Consider the following 24,436-nt stretch of genomic DNA (forward strand, 5'->3'; position numbering starts at 1 on the left):
CATTTACGATGAAATCATGAAAATTCATGAGGTGAGAAAACAGGTGAGAAAACGGGTGAGATCTCACCTCTTCACCTAAAATATATTTTTATTGAATTCAGCAACAAAATTCTGAGTAAAATGGCATATGCTTGCTTCCCTCGGAAAACCGAGAGAAGAGATTCCGTATGAAAATCGTGAAGAACAGCGAGACCGACTTTTATCTGGGTCGCCAAAACTCTATGAAATTCATGAATTTCCTTAAGATAGAAAAAATAAAGTTAGTTTTATTTTTATTTATTTTTTTATTTTGTATGTAAAGACAGTAATGTCAACAACAGAGAACACAACAACTGCTATCGTTCATGAAGCTATAAATGAAGAATACGAGTACATACAGTTTAACAAACAACTCCGTCTCATTCGTTCGGTCAAAGACGATATGTACCAAATGCAAAGTATTTTGAATGCTCTTCGTTCTACAAAGCAAGCATATCATTGGTTTGAAAACCAACAGACAAAAGAACTTTTAGAAGAATTTCCTCATATGCTTGCTTCCCTCGGAAAACCGAGAGAAGAGATTCCGTATGAAAATCGTGAAAAATTGCCAAACGGTTTGAGAGGATATTATGTACATAGACTTCTTGTAAATGCTGTTGCAATGTGGGCTTCGCCTCGTTATGCTTGGTATATTTACAGACTTCTTGACGAAATTCATAGACAAGAACGTGAAGAGATGGAAAACAAGCTTGAAGCAAAAGACAAAAGCATTCAGAAAAGAATACCACGTTCGGTACCACAAGGAAAGGAAAAGAACTATAAGTATATGATTTATACTGAAGAGATGGAAAATGAAGAAGACAGAGATATGGTTATGTTGCATTTAGTCAGAAGAAACAACAAAAGCTTTTACGACCTTGCTAAGATTTACAAATCTGACAGAAATTGGTTCTATCGCGAAAACTTACCGATTTCAATGACACCGAATGAAGATGTGAAACAAATAGTTCAAGATACGTTACCTCAAACACACTATGATATGAAAGGTTGTACAATACTTACATTCAAAGAAGATTTGCCATTGTTAAAGGAAAAAATAACAGAGTATTTTGACAACTTCAAACAAGTAGGGTAGATGAACTCTTTATTTTTATTGACTTTTTACAATTTGAACTTTGTTTGCGTAGATATGAATTCTGAAAGAAGTATGAGGGTCTTGTATGACTTTGTACTTCTCCCATAGTTCATATCTGTCAAACTTACCTGCCATGGACTCTTTCATAAGTTCCATGAAATCGTCTTCGGACAATCCGGGAAAAGTATAATGTCAGTAAGTATTCTTTTAACATCCTTACTTAAACTCTTTGCTGTCTGTACACATATTACGACTGAGATGTTAAAGTGTCTGAGCTTCTTAAGAATTCGACACATGTCTTGTTCTCTGTTCTTTAACAAAGGATGAGAAGCAAAGTCATCTAAGATAAGAAGACATCTATGAGGGTATGTCTTCCAATCGTAAGATTGCAATTTCTTCGAAATGTATTCTATCTCTTTCTGTTTGTTTCTGAAGTGTTTCTTCTCTAATATTCTCTGCATTTCCTCATTTGGGTCTTTAAACTTAGAATTTATATACTCATTTATAGCATTATACTTCAAAACTCTTCTTTGGTACTTCTTTATCCAATCTAACAACTCAGTATCCTTTATACATACTAACTTAGACTTCTTTATAATATCTTTGAACGAATTGACGGTTTGGTCAAATTGACCAGAAGTCGAACAAATGACTACTAACTCATAGAATGGGTTCTTCTCATCTAGTTCTTGTTGTTGTGCAGCCATTTTAAGATAAGTGAAAGTCTTACCCGACCCAGGTGGTGCAATTAGACCTGTTATACCATTCTGAGCAAATAAGAACTTGTCATGTATAGGCTTTATCTGAGCATTTTCTAACTTTCTCTTGTTCTTATTTAAAACATTCTCAAATTTCTTGTCAATGTCAGCAAACTTTTTTTCTAACATATTTTTAGAAAAATTAAAATTTTTATCTTTTAGAAAATGTCTAGCGATTTCGCTATCTATATTCGAGACAAGCTTTTCGACAGCAAAACATCTGTCGACCATAAAATCTTACATAGTGTAAACAAGAAAGGTGAATTTGTTCTAAAGTTCTGTTTCTGGGAATATGACAAGAACCATAAAACATTAAGCAGAGCAGTCTTAAAATTTGTCAATGACAGACTTGTTGACAGAGATGACGCCTCTTGGAGAGATGAAGTCCAACAAAACTTCTTAGAATGCAAAGAAGACACATGCGCTGTTCTTGAAGATGAAATAGAAAACAGAATAGATGAGCTATTAAAGGACAAAGAACTTTTACATAAATATGGTTCTGAGAAATTTGACATAACTCCACCAGAAAAGAAGAAGAGAGAAAAGAAAGAAAAGAAAGTAGAAGAAGAGAAGAAAGAACTGAACCAGTTCCAGAGAAAAGAAATTTGACATGTAAAATAATAATTTTATTTTTTTAGAACATTTCTGGGTCAATGTCAATGTTCTCTTCCTCTTTAGGGGCAGAACACTGGCTTAGACTCTAAAATCTTTTTCCCAATTTACCTTGAACTTCAACTATCTTAGACTCATAATATTCATAGTCGTCTGCTTTCTTTGGTTCATAAGGTATAACAAGTTTGTATGCTTTGCCTTCTTTAAGGTTTGAGAACCTTCTGTCAAAACTTTCTTTGACTGTTAACAAACCTTCTATGTCTAAGTCTTCAAATTTCGCACCATTTTTAGTCACAATAGCAAACTTAACTGGTTCATGTTCCAAACTTTGCTGAATGAAGACTTTTCAAAATGGTAGAAGTAAACATTCAAATATGTGAATGGGTCTAGTTCTTCTTTAAGTCCTGACATGTACTTGTTTACTGAGATGAATTTTGTCATCTTTTCTATCGGATAAAAAAATATTTTTTTTAAATTTACTCAGAAAAAATTTTCTTTGTATATACACCATTCTGAACATCTAAAAGACTTTTGACATTTGCCAAGAATGTTCGTTTAGAAGCTGTCATATAACCATATTCTTGACATATTGTTTATACGAATCGTACAATGACCTTTCATCTAATGACACAAAGTCAGTTTCATCTATGAACAGTTTCATATACACTCTTGTTTGCTTCTAACAATGTTTGTCCTCTTCGGTATGTGGAATTTGTCTTGGATTGAACTTAGAAATATCTAATGTCATAAAATATGAGAACAAGTGGTTGTAAAGTCAGATGTCAAAGTTTCTGCTAAGTCGTCAAAATATTCTGTATCTTGCATATGAGAATCTGACGTTCTGACAACTACATATCTTCTGTCAGAACTTTCTAACTTCATCGGAACAGCATTGTTTGAAACCATAATGAAGTTTGCAACATTTTCACAAACTCTTTGGTCTTTATATTTTCTTTCAACAACTCCAACTTTGTCTGTTATAAGACTCTTCAAAGCATCTGAGTTCAAAACTTTTGTTGTATCTATACTTTGAAGTTCATTGCAAACTATAAGTTTCATATTCTCTATTGAGGAGTTAAATTTACCGCAGATGTTTTCTAAGTTTGTCATATTAGGGTTCGAATAACCTTCTAACAGTTTGCACAAAATATCTGTAAAGAATGTGTTCTTACCAGTTCCTTGTTTTCCAATTATAATGAGAGCAGTTTCATTTTTAGCACTTGGATGTTGTAAGATGTTTGCAAACCAACATAAGATATACTCATAAACCTTTTCGTTTCCATTGCATATAATTTCTTTGACATGGTCTAACCAAGCTTCTATAATATTTTCTTTCCATTCTACTTGTTCATATTTATATCCAGTGAAGATAGAATAGAAGTTTGGAGAAGGTGTATAGAACTTTATACCTCGAACTGAAAAATCTTCTAACTTTGACAATAAGATATCCCAAGCATCTAACATCTTCATTCCAACTTGTACAACTTTTATTTTCTTAAGTTTCTGTCTACATTCTTGTTCAGACACTATTGTTGCTCTTGGTTTGTTAAAGACAACATCCCATTCTTTCATGACATAACATTCTGGGGCAGAGTCAACATAAATAACTAAACGTTTCAAATTCTCGACTGCTTTGTTATAGTCTCTAAATGGACACATATTTCTGAATGCTTGGAAGTCATAAAAATCTGAAACATCTATTCTGTACATTTTTATAAAAATAAAAAAAATATTATTTTTTTATTCTTGACTTTGTTGTTCCATTTGTTGCATTTGTTGTTCTTGAGCTATTTGTTGTTCTTGAGCTATTTGTTGTTGAAGTTGTTCTTGTAATACAATACTTTCACCAGTTGCATCTTCCAATTCGAAACTTTCTGCCGTCATTGACAAATACATAGGACATAAAAGTTTTACAGGAACAAAGTTTGCGTCAACTAATGTCAACGTTATACTTGCCAAAGTGTTTGAGTTCACTAAGGTTGAAAATTCTGCATTCGAATGAACAATAGGCAAACCAGCAGAGAAAAGTATTGTTTATACGCATAAGTATCTTTTGGTCATAATAGTTTCTGTCGACATTCGAATAACACTTTGAACCTAAGTTTGAAACAATATATAAGATTGGTGTGCTTAATGTCAATGGAATAGACATTCCTTGTATGACACCTTTTCCTGTTATAGGAAACTGTTGGTAGTAAAAACCAGAAATAAGTTTTGTATTATAGCTCATATCGTTTATAGTAAACTCAGTCGGACATCCAAACATAATGAAACCTGCTCTAGTTGCAGCACATGTTACACCCGTACTTAAAGTATTAAATAAGTCAACAAAACCTGTTGGTGGTATATCTGAGTAAGTATCTTCAAAGGAGTATTTTTTACCATTCACAACAATAAAGTCTTCTGTGTGTCAAAAGAGCAAAACAGGCTTTAGTCGTCATTGTGTTTAAGGTTAGTTTACAATATCGTCCTTGAGGACTTTTGTAAGTTTGTTGTTATAGAATTATATGACTCAGGGTTTTTAGTCGTAATAGTATAAACCATTATGTCTTCTGCCATTTACTTAGCAAATAAATTTTAATGAAATGTTGTGGTCGTCAAATATTTTTATAACGTCTGGGAAACTATATTTTAAGTTCAACGTTTCACCTCCTTTCATAACGTATATCTTGTCAATGACATTATATGAAACACCACAGCAACTAATGTCGGGTTCTATTTCTTTGATGTTTATATCGTCTGCCTCTGTCAAAAGTTTCAATAGTTTCTTTCAAAACTTCATGAGGTGCAATGACATATGAGTTCACTTTTACAGGGTTGTGTTCGACCAAGTTTAACATTATACTTAAAGCTTGACAAATCTTCTCCTGAGTTTGAAGTTTGTCTTTCAGTTGTTGGTAGTCGTTTCGAATATCTGCAACAGAACTTAAGTCTCTGTTAACTTCAGGATATGTTGGTTGTTCTTTTACAGGAACAATTGTTATACCATCTTCGTCTTCGTATGGTTTCCCCACTTCAACATCTCTGTCTTTGACATTGACAATAACACTTTGACTGTTTGTTTGAGTTGGTGAATTTAACTTCACATCTGCCACCGCCATTAAACCTTTTGAAACACTTACGCTTTTATTTTTCGGAAATGACATTTTACTTAGAATAAAAAGATGGACGTATTCGGATATCTCTTTGAATTGAAGCAGAACAAAGTTTATACTCACAAACAATACAAATACATTGACAGAATAGTTCTTTACACAAACAATGGAAAATGTTATAGAATAGCAGTCTTTGCTGAACCTAAATATTTTCATAAAGCAAAGAAAGTTGGTATAACTGAAATGGTGAAAGTTCTTGAAGCAGACAAAAATATAACTTCAAAACTGACCGATATTTCTAAAGGTAAGTTTATAATACAATATTATGTCAAAACTGGCGTACTGTCAATATTTGACGGAGAGAAGTCAGTTCAAGAACAACTTACTGACCTGCTGCCAAAATCTGCTCGATGGAAGCTGTCGTTATGCCAATCTGAGGAGCCCCAGCAGGTTTCATCGAACGAATCTTCAAAAGAGCATCTTCCGTGAAAAGTGCTATTGGTTTTGTAAACTTCTTTGCTCTCAATTCATCTGGACCGTCTCTGTCACCAGTATATTGTATTTGAACTGTACCAACAGTTGAAATACCACCCATAAAGTCTTCTGAGTCAGCAAATGGAATGCCAAGCCAAAAGTTTGAACGGTCTCCATTTGTATATTGAGTTTTTTGACCTCCTGTATGAGTCCATACTTTCACATATGGCATAATAGAACTTTGCATTTCAGGGTTAATGGTTGTTGTGAAGTTGTTGTTAAAGTTCATAGCATCTAATGTCAAGTTGTATGACCTCATATCCTCAACTGTAGAATATTCTTCTCTTGGATAATATTTGCCATCTATGTTTATATGATATTTAATACCAGGGTTGTAGAAACAAGAATAGTCATTTATAGTTCGTCTGAACAGTACAAACATAGTATCTGCATGTTTCATTGCAGTTGTTAAAGCAATATCTGTTCTTGCACCTGGGTCAGCACTTTGGTTTCCAACTTCACCTGCAAAGTCTTTGACAGATATTTGGTGTATAGGGAACATAAGTGGAACTGCAATATATTTGGCAGCTAAAGCATTTGAAATATCTGGGTCCAACATATAGACTGCAAGTCTGCTTTCTATTCTCTTGCATTCAAATTTTTCGCATGTGAACTTAATTGGGTCCCAAGCATCTCCAGCAGCATTGAAATAATAGTTTACTTCAGTGTTGAGGTTTGAGAAACCAAAGTCTAAGTCAACCTTGCCTTTGCAAAATTCGGCGAATGACGTTTTATTTGTTCCCATTACGTCTGTAAGAGTGAATGGGTCTTGTGTTGGTGCAATGACTAAGTTATTTTTGCTTGGAGTAAGTTCGATAGAAATTTTTCCTGCCCAGTTTGGCAAGTATCTTAAAAACCTGAAGATGAGGAAAGATGACAAAGGAACTCTAAGTTTCAGTTTTACTTTGGTTACTGCTGCTGCAGTTTGTCCAGAAAGGTCAACATAAACTCCTGGAACGTTAGGGTCAAGTCTTCTTATTTTCTCAATAGTTGCATACTGGTCTGTTTGTTCTCTAGCTTGTGGTTGTACTGAGTTTCTCAAAGCGAACCATTCATAGTTTGCCCATGTTACTGTTTGAACTAAGTCAGAGTTAGAATATATCTTATATCCCATGAAAACTTCTGGAGCATATTGGTATCCGACATAGAAAATTCCATTGCAACCTTTCTTGTCAGACAACTTGGCAGAAGGTTTTATTTCAATGTCTTGTTCCACGTATAAGAATGAGTTGTCAATAGAAATAATATGAAACCTGTCGCAAGCAATATCTACTGTTGTTGAAGAGCCTTCTCCAAACTCACCTACGTTTCCATAAGAAACAGCAGTTGTATATTCGTAAGTTCCAGGAACTATTTCTGACCTTCTAATGGCATTGTCGCATTCGTTATACCATTCGGAAACATTTCCGTTCATGGCATCCAAAACTGTTGGCGTTATATTCTGAGCGGCGTACATTTCATATGGGTAAAAATATAGAATAGTTGGATTTATGTGTCATAATTGTTTCGTACCAAGCTTTACTTTCTTCCTGACTGAGTTTTTAACTCTTCTTTTTCCTTCATTGCCACTACTTTCACTAGATGAAGTTACTTCTTCACTACTTTCACTTTGTTCTACTCTTCTTCTTTGGTGTCGCTTTTGGTAACTTGCCCTCTGCTTCAAGTTGTTGCATCTTTGCCTCATGTTCACCTAGTATGTTGTAAATTTCCCATGTCCTTTTTGCCTTTGGGCTCTGGTCGCCCATCTCAGGTAACCTATATCCTAGAAAGATTTTGTCATAGTTTGTATTTGAGTCTTCGCGTATTGTTTGCATGACTCTTTCCTGAGTTTCCGGTTCAAGCTCTTCAAACAGAGCTTGTCCATATGGAATAAGCTCGTTTCCAAATATATGTTTTTGTAGCCATTCTGGTTTTCTTTCCATGTTACCAATAATATCTTTTGTGAATGGGAAAGCTTTTACCCAATGTTTCAGTCTTGCGTCATTTATTTCTGTAGTTGGTTTTATTTTGTCAAGGAACGTGTTTTTCAATACTAACATTTCATTTGGTACTGTCCATTTGAGTTTTCTTAAATATTCACCTTCTCGGTTCATTGTCTGCAAAGTAAGTTTTTATGACATTTTGCAAACTTTCGTTTGCAAGGTCATGTACAATAGGTTCTCTTCCTTCTCTCTCCCTAACTTTCTTTCTAAACTCTTCACCAAATATACCATCTCTATGGTTCTGTGTAGTTCTTTGAGATAAATGTTCTAGAACGTCAGGTGTTATATTTCCATCAGCCATGTTCATTTCATACTGGTCCAAAATATCTGCATGTTTCATATCTTTCAATGGCATTAAAGCCGCGCTGAAAATACCGGCTATATCTGGTTCACCATTCACTTCCATTGCGTCTACAACTTCTTGGAATTGTGGTTGTAAGTTTATGAACCACCTATCCGGATTAGCTTTATGACCCCATCTCATTGTAGTTCCATAGTCTGCAGAAACAAAAAGTAGGTTTGTTTCCATATTGGTTAGGTTCTGAATGAACTTTAAACAATGTTTCATTTCTATATGTTTTGTTGAAATTTAACCTTTTATTTTCACCGAGTTCAGCCAAAGATTGAACGTTATATGGTCGTAAGTAAAAAGGATTATTGTATTTGCGTACATTTTCTTTCAGTACTTCCATTCTATGCTGAATATTTTCATCTGATGTTGGAGTCTTTTGTATGTCGGCGAACATTTTTCGATATTCTTCTACTATGTCAGCCGAATTTTTCTTAGACTCTTGGAAAGATTCCATATTCACCTCATACTCTTGTTGAGGGTCAAGATTTTTCGGCTGTTCCAAATCTTCATCTAGTTCTGTGAAGTTAGTTTCCAAAGGAGGGACTTGTTCGTTTCCTTCAGGCTCTTCTAGCTGTTGTTGCTGAACTATTTCTTCCATGTCTGGTTGTATCTGAACTTCTTCCTGTGGAGTTTCTTGTACCTCATCTGCTGGCATTTCATATATTCCGAGACCGTTTTTAACAAGTTCCCTATCTAAGTCATCCGGACTCATAAACCTTTCTTCTTTCGTTCCGTCTCTATTTTTTACGCGTTTCATGAAGAGAGTTGAATTATCATTTAGCTCTGACACCAAATATCTCGGAGTAAATTCATTCATGTCATTTGGATGATATGCTATTAAATCATATCCCTTAGCGAGCTTGTATTTTCCAGGTTTAAGATTATATCCCATTTGGTGCTGAACCATAAAGCTAAATAGGTTCGGGTCAGTATTTCCTTCCTTGAACTTTCTAATAGCTTCTTTATATCTGTCACTAAAGTCAAGAGTATCTGGGTAACCATAATCATCCTTAAGCATTTTTAAGAATTCTTGGTTTCCTTTTTCTCTACTTCTTTTATGTCCTTGCTCTGTTTGTGGTTGTTGTTGTGCAGGGTTTTGAACTGTTGGTTGCTGTGCTGGTTGTGGAGATGGTTGCTGTGCTGGTTGTGGAGGTGGTTGTTGTGCTGGTTTTGGTTGCTGTGCAGGGTTTTGAACTGTTGGTTGCTGTGCAGGGTTTTGAACTGTTGGTTTTAGTTGTTGTTGTTGTGCTGGATTTTGAACTGTTGGTTGTTGTGTTGGTTTTGGTGCATGCCTGTGTCTGTGTCCATGTGACGATGTAAATGTTTTAGGTAGTCCGGGTGCAGGTGCTTCTCTTGGAGGGTTTGGTGGTATATAAGTTCCACCAGCTGGCACATATGTTCCATCTGCAGCATAATGTCCTACCTGACTTTTCGTTTTTAAGAAAGCATTTACTAGGTCTGTTTTGGTCTGTTGTAACTCTTTTTCTTGACTTTCCACAACAGTTGCTCTAACGGCGTCATAGGCACTTTGAACTGCCTGTCTCGTTGCTGCATCTGTTATTTTCGTCATATTTTGTGCTACTTCTCTTAACTCTTTGTCGAAACCTTCAGACTTCAGTTTCTTTCCAGATGAGAAGTCGTTCACTAGTTTCACCTTACTATGAAGAGCTTCGAAGGCGTTCTTAAAGTCAGCATTCATTAAAGCTTCATTTGAACTGTCTTCATCCGCTTGTATTTTTGTCCTTATTGACCCTATAAGTTGGGCTGCTTTAGCGTTGGCTTGGGCATCTAACCAGTCATTATTAGCTTTTATATATTCTGCGCTTTTCATTGCCTTTTGCATGGCTGCGTCGTTATTTTTACTTTCTTGTGCTAAGTTTTCATACTGTACGGTTTGGTTTTGCAACTGTAAAAGTTTTTCTGCCTTTACATTTGCTTCAACTTCTTTTTTATACTCATCGCTATCCATATATGTCTTCAGGGCTTTTTGTTTTATTTCTTCATCTTTCAGTACTTTATATTGAGTAGTATGGTTTTTCAAATTTATAACATCTTGTTCCATTTTTGCTACTTCTGCTGCTTTTTCTGACACTTTTTTCGCATATTCCTCTGTACTTAGTTCTTTCAGTTGTTCTTCTTTCTTCTTTTTCTCTACGTTTAACTCATTGAGTTTCTTTGTGTGTCTGTCATATTCTAGTTTCTTTTCGTTTTCACTTATTTGTTTCTGTATGTCTATGTTTGACTTTTTGACATCTGTTATTTGATTTTTGAGTGAACTCAAATTCATTTGACTTTGAGGGTTATAAGCTGTTCCGTCTGCAGCTCCACCATAGCCTGCCATTTTCGCTAAAAGTGCCGCTCTTAAACCTCCACTCTGTGCACCAATAACTCGGTTTAAAAGCATAGGGTTGCTTGACATTTGTTGCAACATAGTGGGGTCATTCATCATTTGTTGTTGCAACTGTTGTTGTGGTGTCAGTTTTACTATTGGATGTTTCAATGCTCCCTTCCTCTTACGTATATTCTTACGTAGCTTACGTGGCATTTTAAGTGAAGTTAAAAAGCGGTTTTTGTAGTTTAAAACATGCGGCTGTCACTTTTTTGTTTGCATATCTCTTATATAGTGAAAAACGGTTTTGTCACTTTTAAAAAACGGAGTTGTCTGTCACTTTTTAAAAACGGTTTTGGTTTTTATCACCGGCTGGTCGGCTGGGGTTCGGTCCTCCTCTTGGGTCTTGGGCAAAATTCTTAGGGCTAGAAGGGGCGCAGCCCCTGGAAGCCCTCCAAATATAAACTTCATTTATACTAAACATCTTCAGGGCTAGAAGGGGCGCAGCCCCTGGAAGCCCCTCATACCTGACCTTATTTTTACCATATTTATAACAAATCCTGATAATTATATTGATATTTTCATATTTTTACAAAATTGCGCAATAATTTAATGTGCGAAGTGATTTTCATTTTTTAAACTATATTTTGAAAAACATACTTATCATTGTGAGCTGTTCATTATATGTATTTTTGATAAATTTCCCAATAATAAGTAAGTTTTAGTTTATATATCTCTTTTAACTCATATTTTGGTAGAAAAACAAAGTGAATTTGATGATTCATTGAGGTACCTCCATTATTTTTTGATATAAAAGAGTTGAAATTGCAATTTGTTAGAAAAAAATAAATGATAAAGGAAGAATATTTTATATAATAATGATGAGGAGTTAAGAATCAGATTTACTCCTTGTACTTGCCTTGGGCTTTGAGTTTCTCGATTGTCTTCTCGGAGAGTTCACCACCACCCCACTGGTGCATCTCTTCCTTGTAGTGAGCAAGGAATCCAGAGTTGACGGAGTCAACAATCTTTGTGAAGGCAGCGCGGTCTTCTGGCTTGACTTCAGCGAGAGCGACGCATGAGCATGTCTTCATGCCGACAATCTGGCCAAGGCGTGACTTGCTCTTGACAATGCAGTATGGGATTTCGAGGTTGCGGCAAAGAGCTGGCATCCAGATGACAAGTTCGATTGGATCAACATCGTGAGCAATGATGACAAGTTGTGCCTTCTTGGATTCGATGGCTGCTGTGACATTCTTAACACCTTGGACGAGAGCTTTCTTGTTGCCTGAGCCTGCAACCTTGAGGTCCTTCTTAGCCTTCTCGGCATCATCCTTGTTGCGCTGCTTCTTCTCTGTCTTTGTCTCTGGGCGGTACTTCTCGAGGAACTTGAAGAGAGCGACTGCAGCATCCTTGCCAAGTGTGTGGTTGAAGTGGTTGACTGGTGGTGGAACTTTAAGGCGCTTCATGAGGATTCTCTTTTGGCGCTGAAGCTGGACGTACTTTGGGAAACGTGTCTGAGTTGTCTTATCAGCAACCTTTTCGGCTGTTTCTTCAGCGAAAAGGTGTTCCTGGCGGATGATATCCTTATCTTCGATGACTTTCTCTGGGGCTGAGCGTGTTGCCTTTGGAGCCATTGTAAAAAGGAGAAACCATGATGAAGGACGATAAAAAAACACCTAGCCAAAACCGTCGAAATTGAATTCCAATTCCCAATAACATTAGATCTGAACTACTCACAATACATAAATAATCTTTTCTCATACAATATTTGGAAAATATCAAAGATCAAAAACATCGAAATCTAAATTATGAAATATCTCTTATTAACAAATAATTAGATCTACCTAAATATTTGTTTCTTAAGGTTTGCATTGTATTATTCACTAAAATTGAAATTCATATTTTTGCTTTCTAGGATTAAAGGCAATAGCATCTGATACAACTGTTTGAAAAGTTAATATTGGAAGAATTATCGTTATGAGATCATTATTTCTAATCATATTAATGGAAATATTCAGTGATTTAATAGATCAGATAGTTTTTTTCCAAATGTATTATTCCAAATTTACTTTAAAAACTTTGATTTTATTATTAAAACTTTTTTTGAATATAGATGATGCTAATATTTTTTTTAAAGGCCGAGCCATTTCTTAACGAGGGAGATAACCATCTGCCTTGTTCTCTTGACATCGGCTGGGTCGTTGTTACTTGGAAGGTGGTAGTCTGTGCAGTGTCCGACGTTTGGTCCTGTCATTGTGTGGGCTGCAGCATTTTCGTTTGGAACCTTTTCGTCGGTGATGCAGACTGGTGTCCATGGATCCTGAGAACCAGTCAAGTAAACGATGTTTGTAGCGGTCTGATCTAATCCGCCCCATTTTGCGTTGAAAGCGTCTGTATCTGGTTCATCTGTAAGTCCGAAAACGTCGTTGCACTGTTTAGCGAATGTTTCTGTTGTTAAAAGTGGAGAACGGAGAGAAGTCTTTCCAGCACCGACTTGCCACCATCCGAGCTGAGAGCAGGTCTGCCAGAGCCAGCTGCGAGCAGCCTTGTTCTTTGTATCCTTGAGGGATGCTGTAGAATATTCGTTTGCGATTGTGGATTTGCCGATGAAATTCGGAATGAAGAAGTTGTTGTTGAATTCGGCAAGAACGAGCATTGGATCCTTGCCTGTGATAAGAGAACCTTCCATTGGACCGCAAAGGGCTTCACGATGGCCGTATTGTGGGGCGATAGAGAATAATTCGCCAACAACGAAACGGAAGATATCTGGTTCAACACCATTGGCGTTGAAGAGGTTGAGAACGTACTGTGTGCCTTCTTCTGTCTCAAGAAGAGTATCAATGTGGCGACGAGCTGTTCTGCAAGCAGCAGCGCACTGGTGACCAAGGGAGATTTCGATCTGCTTGTCGAAGTCTGTGAATTCCTTCTGAGCTAAGACAACACCTGAGGATGAAATGGCACCTGCAAATTTAGAATCGAATTTGCTCTTTGTGTATGCGGATAAGAGGCCCGGATATGAGCCACCATAAAGAAGCCATTTGTTCTTATCCGCTTTGTATGTCTTCTTGTAATAATCGACGAAATATGAAATATCTTCAACAGCTTGTTCGACGGAGAGATATTGGAGATTTTCTGTTGTTGATTCTTCGAATGGATATGATTCGCCATAGAAACGGTGCTGAAGTGTGACAACTGTGCAGTTAAATTCTTTTGCAAGTGTTTCTTCGAAATCGCCAACACCACCAACATAGTAGCCATCGCTTTCACCACTGATTTCAAGGATGATTGGAGAATCTGGGCCGCCGTATTGGTTGTTGATAACAAATTTTTGTTTGAATGTTCCTGTTTCTGAATGATTGTGATCGATTAATTGATCAAATGTGGCATTAGTCTCAGTACCCCTCAATTGTTGACGTGTGATGGGTCTTCTGATAGCAAGAATAAGTGGAAGCATATTTTTACCCTAACAGCTGCTCTCAATATTTCAGAACAAAATAATCGTTCTTCAATTGCATGGCTATTGTGTTAGATTTTATTGGATTTATAATCTCTTATAGCTAGAAATTAAATATTTGAAGTTTTTACTTCAACTTAAGCAATATTATCTTGTGATGAAGGCTTTCTGCATAATGCAATAAATGTGTTGCAAGTTTCGACGTAATGTGATCTCATTCTTTATATGAGCGATGAAAGTATTTCTCATGCAAATTGGAAATTTGATAAAAATACCTGATTTGACTTTCTAACATGAGTTCTTTTGCTTTATTACACAAAGATTTAATTTCTATACTTTGCATTATAAGTTATTTCATTTTGTTTTTCTGATCAATAAGTTCACCGATGCAAAGTCAATATCTCGAATTGATGGATGTGAATAAGGATTTTGTTGAAACTTTCGCTCAACTATATCAACTTAATACAAGAAACGAAGAAGAAATTAATAATATTTATCATATTCTAAAAGTTAATTTGATTGATAAAAAGATAATATTACCACAATTACTTATGAAACAAATATGCCATATTATGACCTTTCGAAATCGATTTTGGAAGTCATATAAAGCAATTTTCAAAAAGATTGAAGAAGAATACAATATCAAACAATTAACAGATCATGATAGTATTTTCGAATATTCGGTTGATGATAAAATCAAAGAAATATTTCACAATTTGCAAAATGACAATTATTCTTTTGATGAATTAGAAAAAAACACAATTTTCGAGGCTATAATGCATGATGATATAGAATCATTTATTGCTTTCACAGAAAAACCATGCTTTGATAAAAATCAAGGCCTCAGAAATATTTTGTATCCAGAACAATGGAAATATCATTCATTAATTGAATTGTGTTGTTATTATGGTTCTGTCAATTGTTTTAAGTTTTTAAGAACAAAATTTAACCCAAAAATCACAGGATATTGCCTCCATTATTCTTTTTTGAGTGGAATTCCAGACATCGTCAGTGAATGTTTGAAAGAGCAAAGACCTGATCAAAGCTGCATGGAATATGCGATTATGTCTCATAATATTGACTTTGTTTCTTTTTTAATGAATGAACATCAATTAGAGATCAATTTAGATCAATGCTGGCGACATAATAATCTTCAAGCATTTCTTGTTTATTTAGATAATACTAACAATGTTGATAAATGCATTATTTATTGTCCACATTTTCAACTTCCTTCATTATGTGAATATTTAATTTCACATGGTGCAAATGTCAATGCATGGGATAATAATGGAAAAACTGTTCTTCATCATACAGCAATAGCAAATAGCAAAGAAATTGCAGAGATGTTGATATCGCATGGAGCTCAAATCAATATAAAAGATAATGGACGTATGTCTACACCGTTGCATTATGCAGCATTATATAATAGTACAGAAGTTGCAGAAGTTTTGATTTCACATGGAGCCGACATTAAAGCAAGAAATAATGAAAGAAAGACTCCACTTCATGTTGCAACTGTTAAAAATTGTTTAGATATGATCAAATGTTTAGTATCACACTGTGCAGAAGTCAATGCAAAAGATACATATGGAAAAACACCTCTTCATTTTGCTGTAAACAATAATAGAAAAGATATTGCTGAGTTTTTATTGTCACATGGAGCAGAGATCAATGCAAGGGATAATGATGGAAAAGATTCAATTCATATTGCAGCAGAAAATGAATCAGTTGAAATGCTAGAATATTTTATTTCATGTCACGTTGATATCAACAAGGTTGATTACCAGGGACAATCAATTCTCCATTATGCCGTATTGAAAAATAATAAAAGAATTGTAGAATTCATTCTTTCATATGGAATTAATGTAAATATTCAAGATCATCATAAGAAAAGTCCTTTAGTAATTGTTGCCCAACTTGACAATTATGAAATAGCAGAAATTTTAATTGCCCATGACGCTGATGTTAACTTGAAAGACGAATATTTACAAACTGCCTTACATTATGCAGCAGAATATGGCAGCGTGAAAATGACAGAGCTTCTTATATCTCATGGAATAGATATCAATGGAAAAGATTTGAAAGGCTGGACTGCTTTACATCATGCAGTGTTGAGAAATAGAATTGAAATAGTCAATATTCTTATTTTACACGGAATAGATATCAATGCAGAAGATGCTAACGGATGGACAGCTTTTCATCTTGCAATATCAAGGAATAAAATTGAAATTGTTAAAATCCTCATTTCATATGGTATTGATATAAATCACAAAACACGTGCCAGTAAAACACCTCTTAGTATTGCAAAAGAGAAACAATACAATAAGATTATTGAACTTCTAACTGCACGAGGCGCTACAACGTGTAATATTTGAGTTATCTTAGTTCTATGGAATAGATTTTTTATTTAGTATTATTATTTGTTATTCTTATTAGATGGAACATGCCAATCACATTCAATAAAATCTCAGATCCAGTCACTGTTTTAAGCAAAAGATTACGTGATTTCCCTGTACTTACACAAGGATCAATTCTTCCTATAGATTTCGCTAAGCGCATCTACAAACTCAGAGTTCTCAAAACAGAACCTTCTGATGGAATTTTAATCAATAATGTCAACTTGAACACAGAATTCGCACCACCAGATACATATTTCAAGCACAGATGACTCGAACCAGATACTGATTCCGATCAATTCCAATTCGTGGCATGGAAATTACCTATAATCCATCATTAGCTGATCTTGAAAGAGAGCGCAATCAACCTGGCTACGTTCCAAGTGTTTTAATCTTCAAAGATGGTCGAAATAGGAAAGGCTAAATACAAGGCCCAAGAAGAAAACATTTTCGTTGGCCAAGGCTGTAGAATCGGAAAATGTTTTCTTCTTGAGAGAGTCTTTGAAGACTTTCATTTTCAATCAAATACTGATTGAAGACTTAGTTTCTCATCTGAAGTACTTGTACAGATTTTGCATCACAAGGTAATGATAAAGGAATGAGTTTGAACAACAAAAAGTGCTTATAGTTTACTAAATATTTTTTCAATATAAAATAATTTTATTGGAAAAAGAATTATTAGATATTTGTAGCACCATGTTCAACTAAGAAAGTGATAATATTAGTTGCTTCAATTTTGGTGGCAATACTAAGAGGACATTCATTAATATCAAAAGGATTTCATAAAACAATGATAAATATGAAAAGAAAGATAATGTGATAAAACAATGTTGAATATGAAAAGAAAGAGAATGAAATAAAACAATGATAAATATGAAAAGAAAGAGAAATTTATAAAACAATGTTGAATATGAAAAGAAAGATAATGAAATAAAACAATGATAAATATGAAAATAAAGATAATGAAATAAAACAATGATAAATATGAAAAGAAAGATAATGTCATAAAACAATGATAAATATGAAAATAGAGATAATGTAATAAAAAAAGATGAATATGAAAAGAAAGATAATGCCATAAAACAATTTTAAACATGAAAAGAAAAAGAATAAGTTCCATGTTAACATCTGCACCATTCTCAACTAGGAATTGGACAATTTCTGTTAATTTTGCTTTTATTGCAATAGTAAGAGGGCATTCATTAATATCGAAAGAATGTAATAAAACGATGATAAATATGAAAAGAAAGATAATGAAATAAAACAATGATAAATATGAAAAGAAAGAAAATGTCACAAAACAATGTTGAATATGAAAAGAAAGAAAATGTCATAAAATAATGTTGAATATGAAAAGAAAGATAATGAAATAAAACAATGATAAATATGAAAAGAAAGAAAATGTCACAAAACAATGTTGAATATGAAAAGAAAGAAAATGTCATAAAATAATGTTGAATATGAAAAGAAAGATAATGAAATAAAACAATGATAAATATGAAAAGAAAGATAATGCCATAAAACAATTTTAAATATGAAAAGAAAGAGAATAAGTTTCATGTTAACATCTGCACCATTCTCAACTAGGAATTGGACAATTTCTTTTGAATTCGCATTGATTGCAATAGTAAGAGGGCATTCATTAATATCAAAAGAATATCATAAAACAATGTTGAATATTAAAAGAAAGAAAATGCCATAAAACAATGATAAGTATGAAAAGAATGAAAATATCATAAAACAATGTTGAATATGAAAAGAAAGAGAATGATATAAAACAATGATAAATATGATTAGAAATAGATCATAAACTTTGTTGATATCTTCTCCATTAGAAAGTAAATAAGATGCAACATCATAGTTTCCGAAATACATACTTTCTGCTATTGAATCAGGAGTTTGTCCAAAATTTGATTTAAGGTACTCAGCAATTTCATAGTGTCGATAATCCAATGCTGTATTAATCATTTTTGTAAATGATTTACCATCTTCAATCATTTGCATAATAATGTTAATATTTCCGCCTTGAATAGCATATGATTCGGAGTTTTTAGTGTATTGAGCTCCTAAATTTTTCAAGTAATTAAAACACAATTCTGATCCATTTTTAATTGCACAATCCAGTGGTGTGATTTTTTTGATCTCCTCATTATTATCTAGATTTGGGAATTTACTCTTAAGATCATCAACTTTATCTCATGCAATATAGTATAAAGGAGAGTTTGTTGAGTATAAATTCAGAATTTCTCCTTCTTCTATTTCAGGTTTGAAGTTTTCAAATTTGAAACCTTGATAATGAAGAAGCGTCGCTAATCTATTATTTTTCGGCTTATGTATGTATGAAAATGCGTTTGATACCTTTTGATAAAGTTCTGAAAATAATTTAATTTCTTTATCACGAATTTGTGAAAAAACATCAATCAAATGAAGCGCCATTTGGATAGTTATTTTGTTGGTTGTTATTAATTCGATAATTTGTGAAGATAATTGTATATTATTATTGGAATTGACGCCCCAAATCATTTTTGATGCTTGATCTGGGTATTCGAATACTTTATTTGGCTTAAGGTCACAGTAATTACTCCAATTTTCATTTTTTGGCTGCCCTGAACTTGTCATGCTTTTTAAAAAATTTGGCTTTCTTACTTTTTGTCTTAAAAATCTGAGTTAAAAAGAAAGAATTTTGCATTACCGATGTTTCCGAGCAACGATTCTACATGAAGGCTTATAAAATTGAAGAAGAATGTTCAACAATTGACAATTGAATTTAATATGGATTACTATGAGATTTATGCCTTTGGTGAAGCTTGCAGTTAATTTAATATTGAATTATACAATATGAAGTTTCCTTGTGCGTTATGAATTCATTCACATGCTAACATTTTGGCATAATCTTAATTTGCTATTTTTTTCTTATTTAAAACCAACTATGTCGCAGAATAACTATTTTATCAACACACTAAATTTGGATTAGGATAAATAGAGAAGGCTCCAAATCAAACTGTCCGACGTATTTTTAGGCTAAAAATTGCGGCTAAGTATGAAATATTGACAAACTTCAAATATATAATTGACGGGAAGAAAAGAGTTTTAAAGGAAACGTTTCAAAACACGATAAAGTTAAGGAATGCTGCTCTCTATTATGACATTGATAAGTTGGTCATGACCACTAGGGTCCCATGCAAACCATCAACTATCCCCAGCTTATATTTTTATTTGATAACTTGTAATATTTCTGTTTTGCTAATACGAACACTGATAGGGATATTTGTTTGCCCAATGTTAATACTTCCTCCCAAATATGTTATTGTTAGAACTTTCTATTTTCTGGGCATGCAATTCAATGATTCTCAAATTTTGAGTTCATACAACGGAGTTCCAAAGAAAAACTGTATGATCATTGTTACCTCTATTAAAGCCTTTTTAATTGATTCGTTAAGTAATAGAACATGCTCGCAAGATGCTATACATGAAGTAGAAGAACTTATTGCAAATTTGTATAAAAATCCCCGATTTAAAAGATTCTTATTTTTCCAAATAGCATGATAACAATTGCTATGTTCTTTCCCTTGAGAAAATCATCAGAATATTCACAATATAATATATTTCATGAAAGTGAAACTAGAAAGTTGGGATTTAGTGCCTCAAATACAGGAAATACGTATACATATATAAATATCAAAAGATATTATATCATATGACAATTCTCTAGGGATTTAGCAACAATTCGCGATTTAATTGACTAAAACATTCTTTAAAATTGTTTGCTTAGTTTATTTGTCGCTAAGATGTTCACCAATTTCAATATTTGAAAATGACTTCTCTGATTAGGCGTTTGTTTTCTTGGATCTCAGCCGAACCAGAGGAGCTCAAAATATCTCCACCTCCTCCACCAATGGTGCTGGTAGTTCCGAGAGATGATTTATATCCAAAACAAAAGCCAAAAATTGTTGAAAAAACTTATGCTGAAGTCCAAACAGATTCCAGTATTAAATCTCAGGTTACTCGAGAAATTGAAACAGAACCAGTTAACTTTGATATCAGAAAATTCGATAAATCTTTCGATAAATCACAATTCGAAAACAAACAGCCTGAATTCCTTAAACCTAAGTCATTTATCACAGAAAATCAATTCACACCGAATAAATACGGCTTTCAAACTGATTCATCTCAACAATCAAGAGTTACAGTTAAAATTCCAGAAATATCGCGACCAATTTACTCTCAAATGTCTAGTTCCAAACCGCAATTTGTATTTAACGAGGAATCAGAGATCAATGCTCCGCCACAAGAAATTTCCGAAGAAAAATCTCCTCAAATGTCATCAAGTTCTTCAATTAACTTCGAATTTTACAGAGAAGAAGAGGACAGACATCCAACAACCTCTGAATCTTCACAGTCATCCCAAGATTCCCAATCAGAAAAATCTAATTCATCAAATTCTTCATCTATACAATCTCCTGTTCACGTATCAGCTCATGAAAGCGAACAGCATAAAGCCGGCAGCAGCCATGACTCAGAATCTCTTAATAATCATCAATTTGAAAGTTTCTTTCCATTTAATTACGAAGACAACAGTCTTCATAGTCTCGTTGATGCTGCCAATCTTGATCTTCTCGGAGTACCATCAAATCCTTACAATTTCGCGTTCAGTCCTCAAGCAAATTCAATTCCACATCTTCAGCCAATGCAAACACAAGAAAACGTATACACTGTAAGTTCTTCATCGAGTCCTCATGAAGAAGAATCTAAAAACGACTCAGAATCCAAAAAATCAAATTCTGATTCCGAAAAAGAGTCAGAAAAGAAGGAAACAGACTCACAAGGGGAATACTACTCCTACACAGAAGAGGAAGAGACCGAATCTGAGAAAGAAAAACCACCTCAACCTCTCAAAACTAAATATAGTTCCCAAAAGTACCAAGAAGACATCGACGAAGAAGAAATCGAGAGGCAGAACAAGAAGTCTCGCGAGGAAGAAGAGGAAGAAGAGGATTATTACGAAAATGCCGAAGAAGAAGAAAATAATTCTGCAGAAGAGGAAGAAAGACGTCCTAAAGTAGCTCTTAAACGTGCTCTTACACCTCCTATGATACTTCATCAACAATCTAAACAAAGTTATGAGGAAGGTTACGAAGAAGAAGAGGAAGAAGAGGAAGAGGAAGAAAGCGATAGAAAGCATGTGGCCTATAAAGCTAATTACGGTCGAAAGTCAATGTTTACACCAGCTATGAGGAATAAATACCAAAATGTAAAGTCAGAATCCGAAAAAAGTGACAACGATGAAGGAAGTGACTACACATCACATGGGGCCAAATCTAATGTAGCCATGAAAAGAGTTATGAATGGAACACATTCTGACGAAAATGAAGAAGAAACTGAGGAAGAAGAAAATAATTCGGAAATTGAAGAGGAAGAAAGCAAAGAAGAAGAGGAAACAGAGAAACAGGAGTTAGAAGAACCCATAAAGAGACGTCCTTATGCTTCAAAGAGCGAAGTAATGAGTTATCTGACTAATGACCACAGTTTGAGCTCAACTCATACAGATAATGAAGGAAATAAGGGTGAAGTGGTCGAATCTACTCAAATTCCACAAGCTCCGGCAAAATTTGTTTTCCCAACCCTTCCAACTCAGCCAAATCCACCTATGTTCACTATAAACACATTCAACTTCGGCAGAAAACCAAATCGAGAAGAGAATCATAATGAAAATGACGCAATTAAATTAATTTATGATATTCCTCATTCAGGTGAAGAAAATAAGCACGAAATAGTTGTTCCACATCATGAAGAAGAGGATAATGAATCAGAATCTAACAAAGAAACAGAAAATGAGGAAGAAGAAAAACATATTGAAATTTCCGACCACGAAGAAGAGGAAACAAAACATGAGGATGAAATTTCTGAGACCAAAGATGAGAAAGAGAATGAAACCAATTCAGAAACAGAAAATCAAGAAAAATCAGAAAATGAAGAAGAAGAAACAAAACAAGAAAGCGAAGAACTAACTCATGAAGAGGACAAAGAAGAAAACAGTGATTCAGAATCCGAAAAAGAAAATAATGTTGAAAATATTCATCAGGAAGAAGAATCAAAGCAAGAAACCACTGTTTCTGACCATAGTAACTCTATTAATGATACAAACAACTCCGAAATTCATCAAAATGAAGATGAAATTGAAAATCACGAAGAAGAGGAAGAAAATGAGCCAAAACAACAAAACACTGGTTCAAATCATAACGAAGAAGAAGAGGAAAACAATGAAGAAAACGAAAAAGAAGAAAATCTTCAGATATCTCATTCTGAAGAAGAAGAAACTCAAAAAGAAGTTAATAAATCCACTGAAAATGAACATTCTGATCATGAAAATGGTCAAAACGAAGAAGAAGAAAGAAATGAAGAAAATATTTCGGAAAACAAGGAAAAATCAATTGAAGAATCCGAAAACAATCAAGAGAATGAAGAGATAAATCATCAAAACGAAGAAACTCCAACAAAAATCGAAATTCCTCACTTAGAAAACCAAATTTCAGAAGAAAACAAGCAAACAACTGATACAGAGCACAGTGATGAACCACAACTTTTAGAAGAAGCACAAAATGAAGCTGAAAATCACCCAATTTCAGATATGTTCCAAAATATTCAGGAAATTGATCAAATCCAACATAATGATGATCAAAACCATGAACAAGAAGCTGCAAAACAAGAAGAAAACCATAATAACATAGAAATTGAACAAATTTCAATTCCAATTTCGAAATTACCACTTGAAAATGAACAAAATGTTGAAGAATTACCACAACAGCACGATGAAGAACCAATTGATCATGAAAATGATCAGATCCAAGGAATTTTCACCGATCACCACTCAGAAAACGAAGAAAATTCACTTAAACCAAGTGAAATTCCACAAACCATTATAAACATTCCGGAATACAATGAAAATATGTCTTCTTTATCAGAAAACAAGTCAAATAACGAAGAAACTTCTTCAACTCAACAAATATCGATTCCGAACGACCATCATGACTTGTTTGACTTTGCTATTTACTTGGATCCAATCAATTCCACGTTAGCTTTGCCAGAACAACCAAAATCAGTTGAAATTTCTCATGATTCAACAAAAGAAGACAATAAAGAGGGTGAAAAAGAAGAAATCACGATTTCTCTTGGTAATTCAAATGAAGGATCCGAAAATGAACAAATTCACAAAGAAAATGAAAAAAATTCCAACGGATTCGAATGAAAATCACGAAGAAAAGCAACAAAATGTATCTGAAAACGAAGAAGACACAATTCATCACGAAGAAATTGATGAAAACGAAAATATTTTCAATGAAAAAGTTCAAAATCAAGAACAAGAAGCTACAAGTCATGAAAGTAACTGATAACAATGATTTCTTCTATTAACTACAAAGAACAGTTTTAATTCGTAATTTTTTCTGAATTTCTTGAATATGTAACTGTAATAACTCGACTAATAGCAACATGTATGATACAATTATACGACTAATATATATTATTTGTTATTTTGTTTTTATATATTTAATAAACTTTTGTTTATCTTAATTTAATGACCAACTGTAAACTGTGCATGTAATATGTTAATGTTCTATCATTTATAAGAACTTATTGTTTCATAATCTAATTGAATTGTGCAAAATCTACTAATATCCATTGTCAATAACTACGGAATGAGTTGTATTTTTTGTAGTCGTAGTTTATCGACATTGTTTTTGTTATGAAAATTTAGACACAAAAATTTTATTCTCAAAATTTTCAGAAAAACTGACAAAATTTCTGGTGA

At 33.9% G+C, this 24,436-nt stretch overlaps 10 protein-coding genes and 4 pseudogenes across 14 annotated transcripts, besides 1 other annotated feature; 5 read left to right on the forward strand and 9 right to left on the reverse strand.

The window, feature by feature from the left end:
* Positions 1-8,637: part of a mobile genetic element that runs on past the window's edge.
* TVAGG3_0467470 (KilA, N-terminal/APSES-type HTH, DNA-binding family) lies at positions 308-1,114 on the forward strand (the record flags this gene model as incomplete). The annotated part of the gene is made up of 1 exon (XM_051235340.1): positions 308-1,114. The coding sequence occupies one exon, from the start codon at positions 308-310 to the stop codon at positions 1,112-1,114; it is 807 nt and encodes a 268-aa protein (XP_051093164.1).
* On the reverse strand, positions 1,130-2,001 carry TVAGG3_0467480 (annotated as a pseudogene). Its single transcript has one exon. A coding segment is annotated over exon 1 (872 nt).
* On the forward strand, positions 2,038-2,488 carry TVAGG3_0467490 (annotated as a pseudogene). Its single transcript has one exon. A coding segment is annotated over exon 1 (451 nt).
* Positions 2,961-4,194, reverse strand: TVAGG3_0467500 (annotated as a pseudogene). Its single transcript has one exon. A coding segment is annotated over exon 1 (1,234 nt).
* Positions 5,048-5,585, reverse strand: TVAGG3_0467510 (annotated as a pseudogene). The gene has a single exon. A coding segment is annotated over exon 1 (538 nt).
* TVAGG3_0467520 (protein of unknown function, DUF4106 family) lies at positions 5,962-7,569 on the reverse strand (the record flags this gene model as incomplete). Its single annotated transcript, XM_051235341.1, has 1 exon — positions 5,962-7,569. The coding sequence occupies one exon, from the start codon at positions 7,567-7,569 to the stop codon at positions 5,962-5,964; it is 1,608 nt and encodes a 535-aa protein (XP_051093165.1).
* Positions 7,718-8,152, reverse strand: TVAGG3_0467530 (protein of unknown function, DUF4106 family; the record flags this gene model as incomplete). The annotated part of the gene is made up of 1 exon (XM_051235342.1): positions 7,718-8,152. The coding sequence occupies one exon, from the start codon at positions 8,150-8,152 to the stop codon at positions 7,718-7,720; it is 435 nt and encodes a 144-aa protein (XP_051093166.1).
* Positions 8,638-9,925: 1,288 nt separating the features above from the next.
* Positions 9,926-10,893, reverse strand: TVAGG3_0467540 (protein of unknown function, DUF4106 family; the record flags this gene model as incomplete). The annotated part of the gene is made up of 1 exon (XM_051235343.1): positions 9,926-10,893. A coding segment is annotated over one exon (968 nt), but the record flags the coding sequence as incomplete, so codon positions are not given.
* Positions 10,894-11,589: 696 nt separating this feature from the next.
* TVAGG3_0467550 (maturation of LSU-rRNA) lies at positions 11,590-12,425 on the reverse strand (the record flags this gene model as incomplete). The annotated part of the gene is made up of 1 exon (XM_001316364.2): positions 11,679-12,413. The coding sequence occupies one exon, from the start codon at positions 12,411-12,413 to the stop codon at positions 11,679-11,681; it is 735 nt and encodes a 244-aa protein (XP_001316399.1).
* A 423-nt stretch (positions 12,426-12,848) lies between these two features.
* TVAGG3_0467560 (serine-type peptidase protein) lies at positions 12,849-14,240 on the reverse strand (the record flags this gene model as incomplete). Its single annotated transcript, XM_001316363.1, has 1 exon — positions 12,911-14,233. The coding sequence occupies one exon, from the start codon at positions 14,231-14,233 to the stop codon at positions 12,911-12,913; it is 1,323 nt and encodes a 440-aa protein (XP_001316398.1).
* A 379-nt stretch (positions 14,241-14,619) lies between these two features.
* On the forward strand, positions 14,620-16,608 carry TVAGG3_0467570 (ankyrin repeat and SOCS box-containing protein 4 family; the record flags this gene model as incomplete). The annotated part of the gene is made up of 1 exon (XM_001316362.1): positions 14,620-16,608. One exon carries the CDS (start codon positions 14,620-14,622, stop codon positions 16,606-16,608), a length of 1,989 nt encoding a protein of 662 aa, XP_001316397.1.
* Positions 16,609-16,676: 68 nt separating this feature from the next.
* On the forward strand, positions 16,677-16,901 carry TVAGG3_0467580 (ER-associated misfolded protein catabolic process; the record flags this gene model as incomplete). Its single annotated transcript, XM_001316361.1, has 1 exon — positions 16,677-16,901. The coding sequence occupies one exon, from the start codon at positions 16,677-16,679 to the stop codon at positions 16,899-16,901; it is 225 nt and encodes a 74-aa protein (XP_001316396.1).
* Positions 16,902-18,180: 1,279 nt separating this feature from the next.
* TVAGG3_0467590 (protein ubiquitination) lies at positions 18,181-19,265 on the reverse strand (the record flags this gene model as incomplete). Its single annotated transcript, XM_001316360.1, has 1 exon — positions 18,826-19,248. The coding sequence occupies one exon, from the start codon at positions 19,246-19,248 to the stop codon at positions 18,826-18,828; it is 423 nt and encodes a 140-aa protein (XP_001316395.1).
* A 1,178-nt stretch (positions 19,266-20,443) lies between these two features.
* On the forward strand, positions 20,444-24,190 carry TVAGG3_0467600 (uncharacterized protein; the record flags this gene model as incomplete). Its single annotated transcript, XM_001316359.1, has 1 exon — positions 20,444-23,875. One exon carries the CDS (start codon positions 20,444-20,446, stop codon positions 23,873-23,875), a length of 3,432 nt encoding a protein of 1,143 aa, XP_001316394.1.
* Positions 24,191-24,436: the final 246 nt, after the last annotated feature.

Source organism: Trichomonas vaginalis, chromosome II, assembly GCF_026262505.1.
Source record: "Trichomonas vaginalis G3 chromosome II, whole genome shotgun sequence".
Lineage (NCBI taxonomy): Eukaryota > Parabasalia > Trichomonadida > Trichomonadidae > Trichomonas > Trichomonas vaginalis.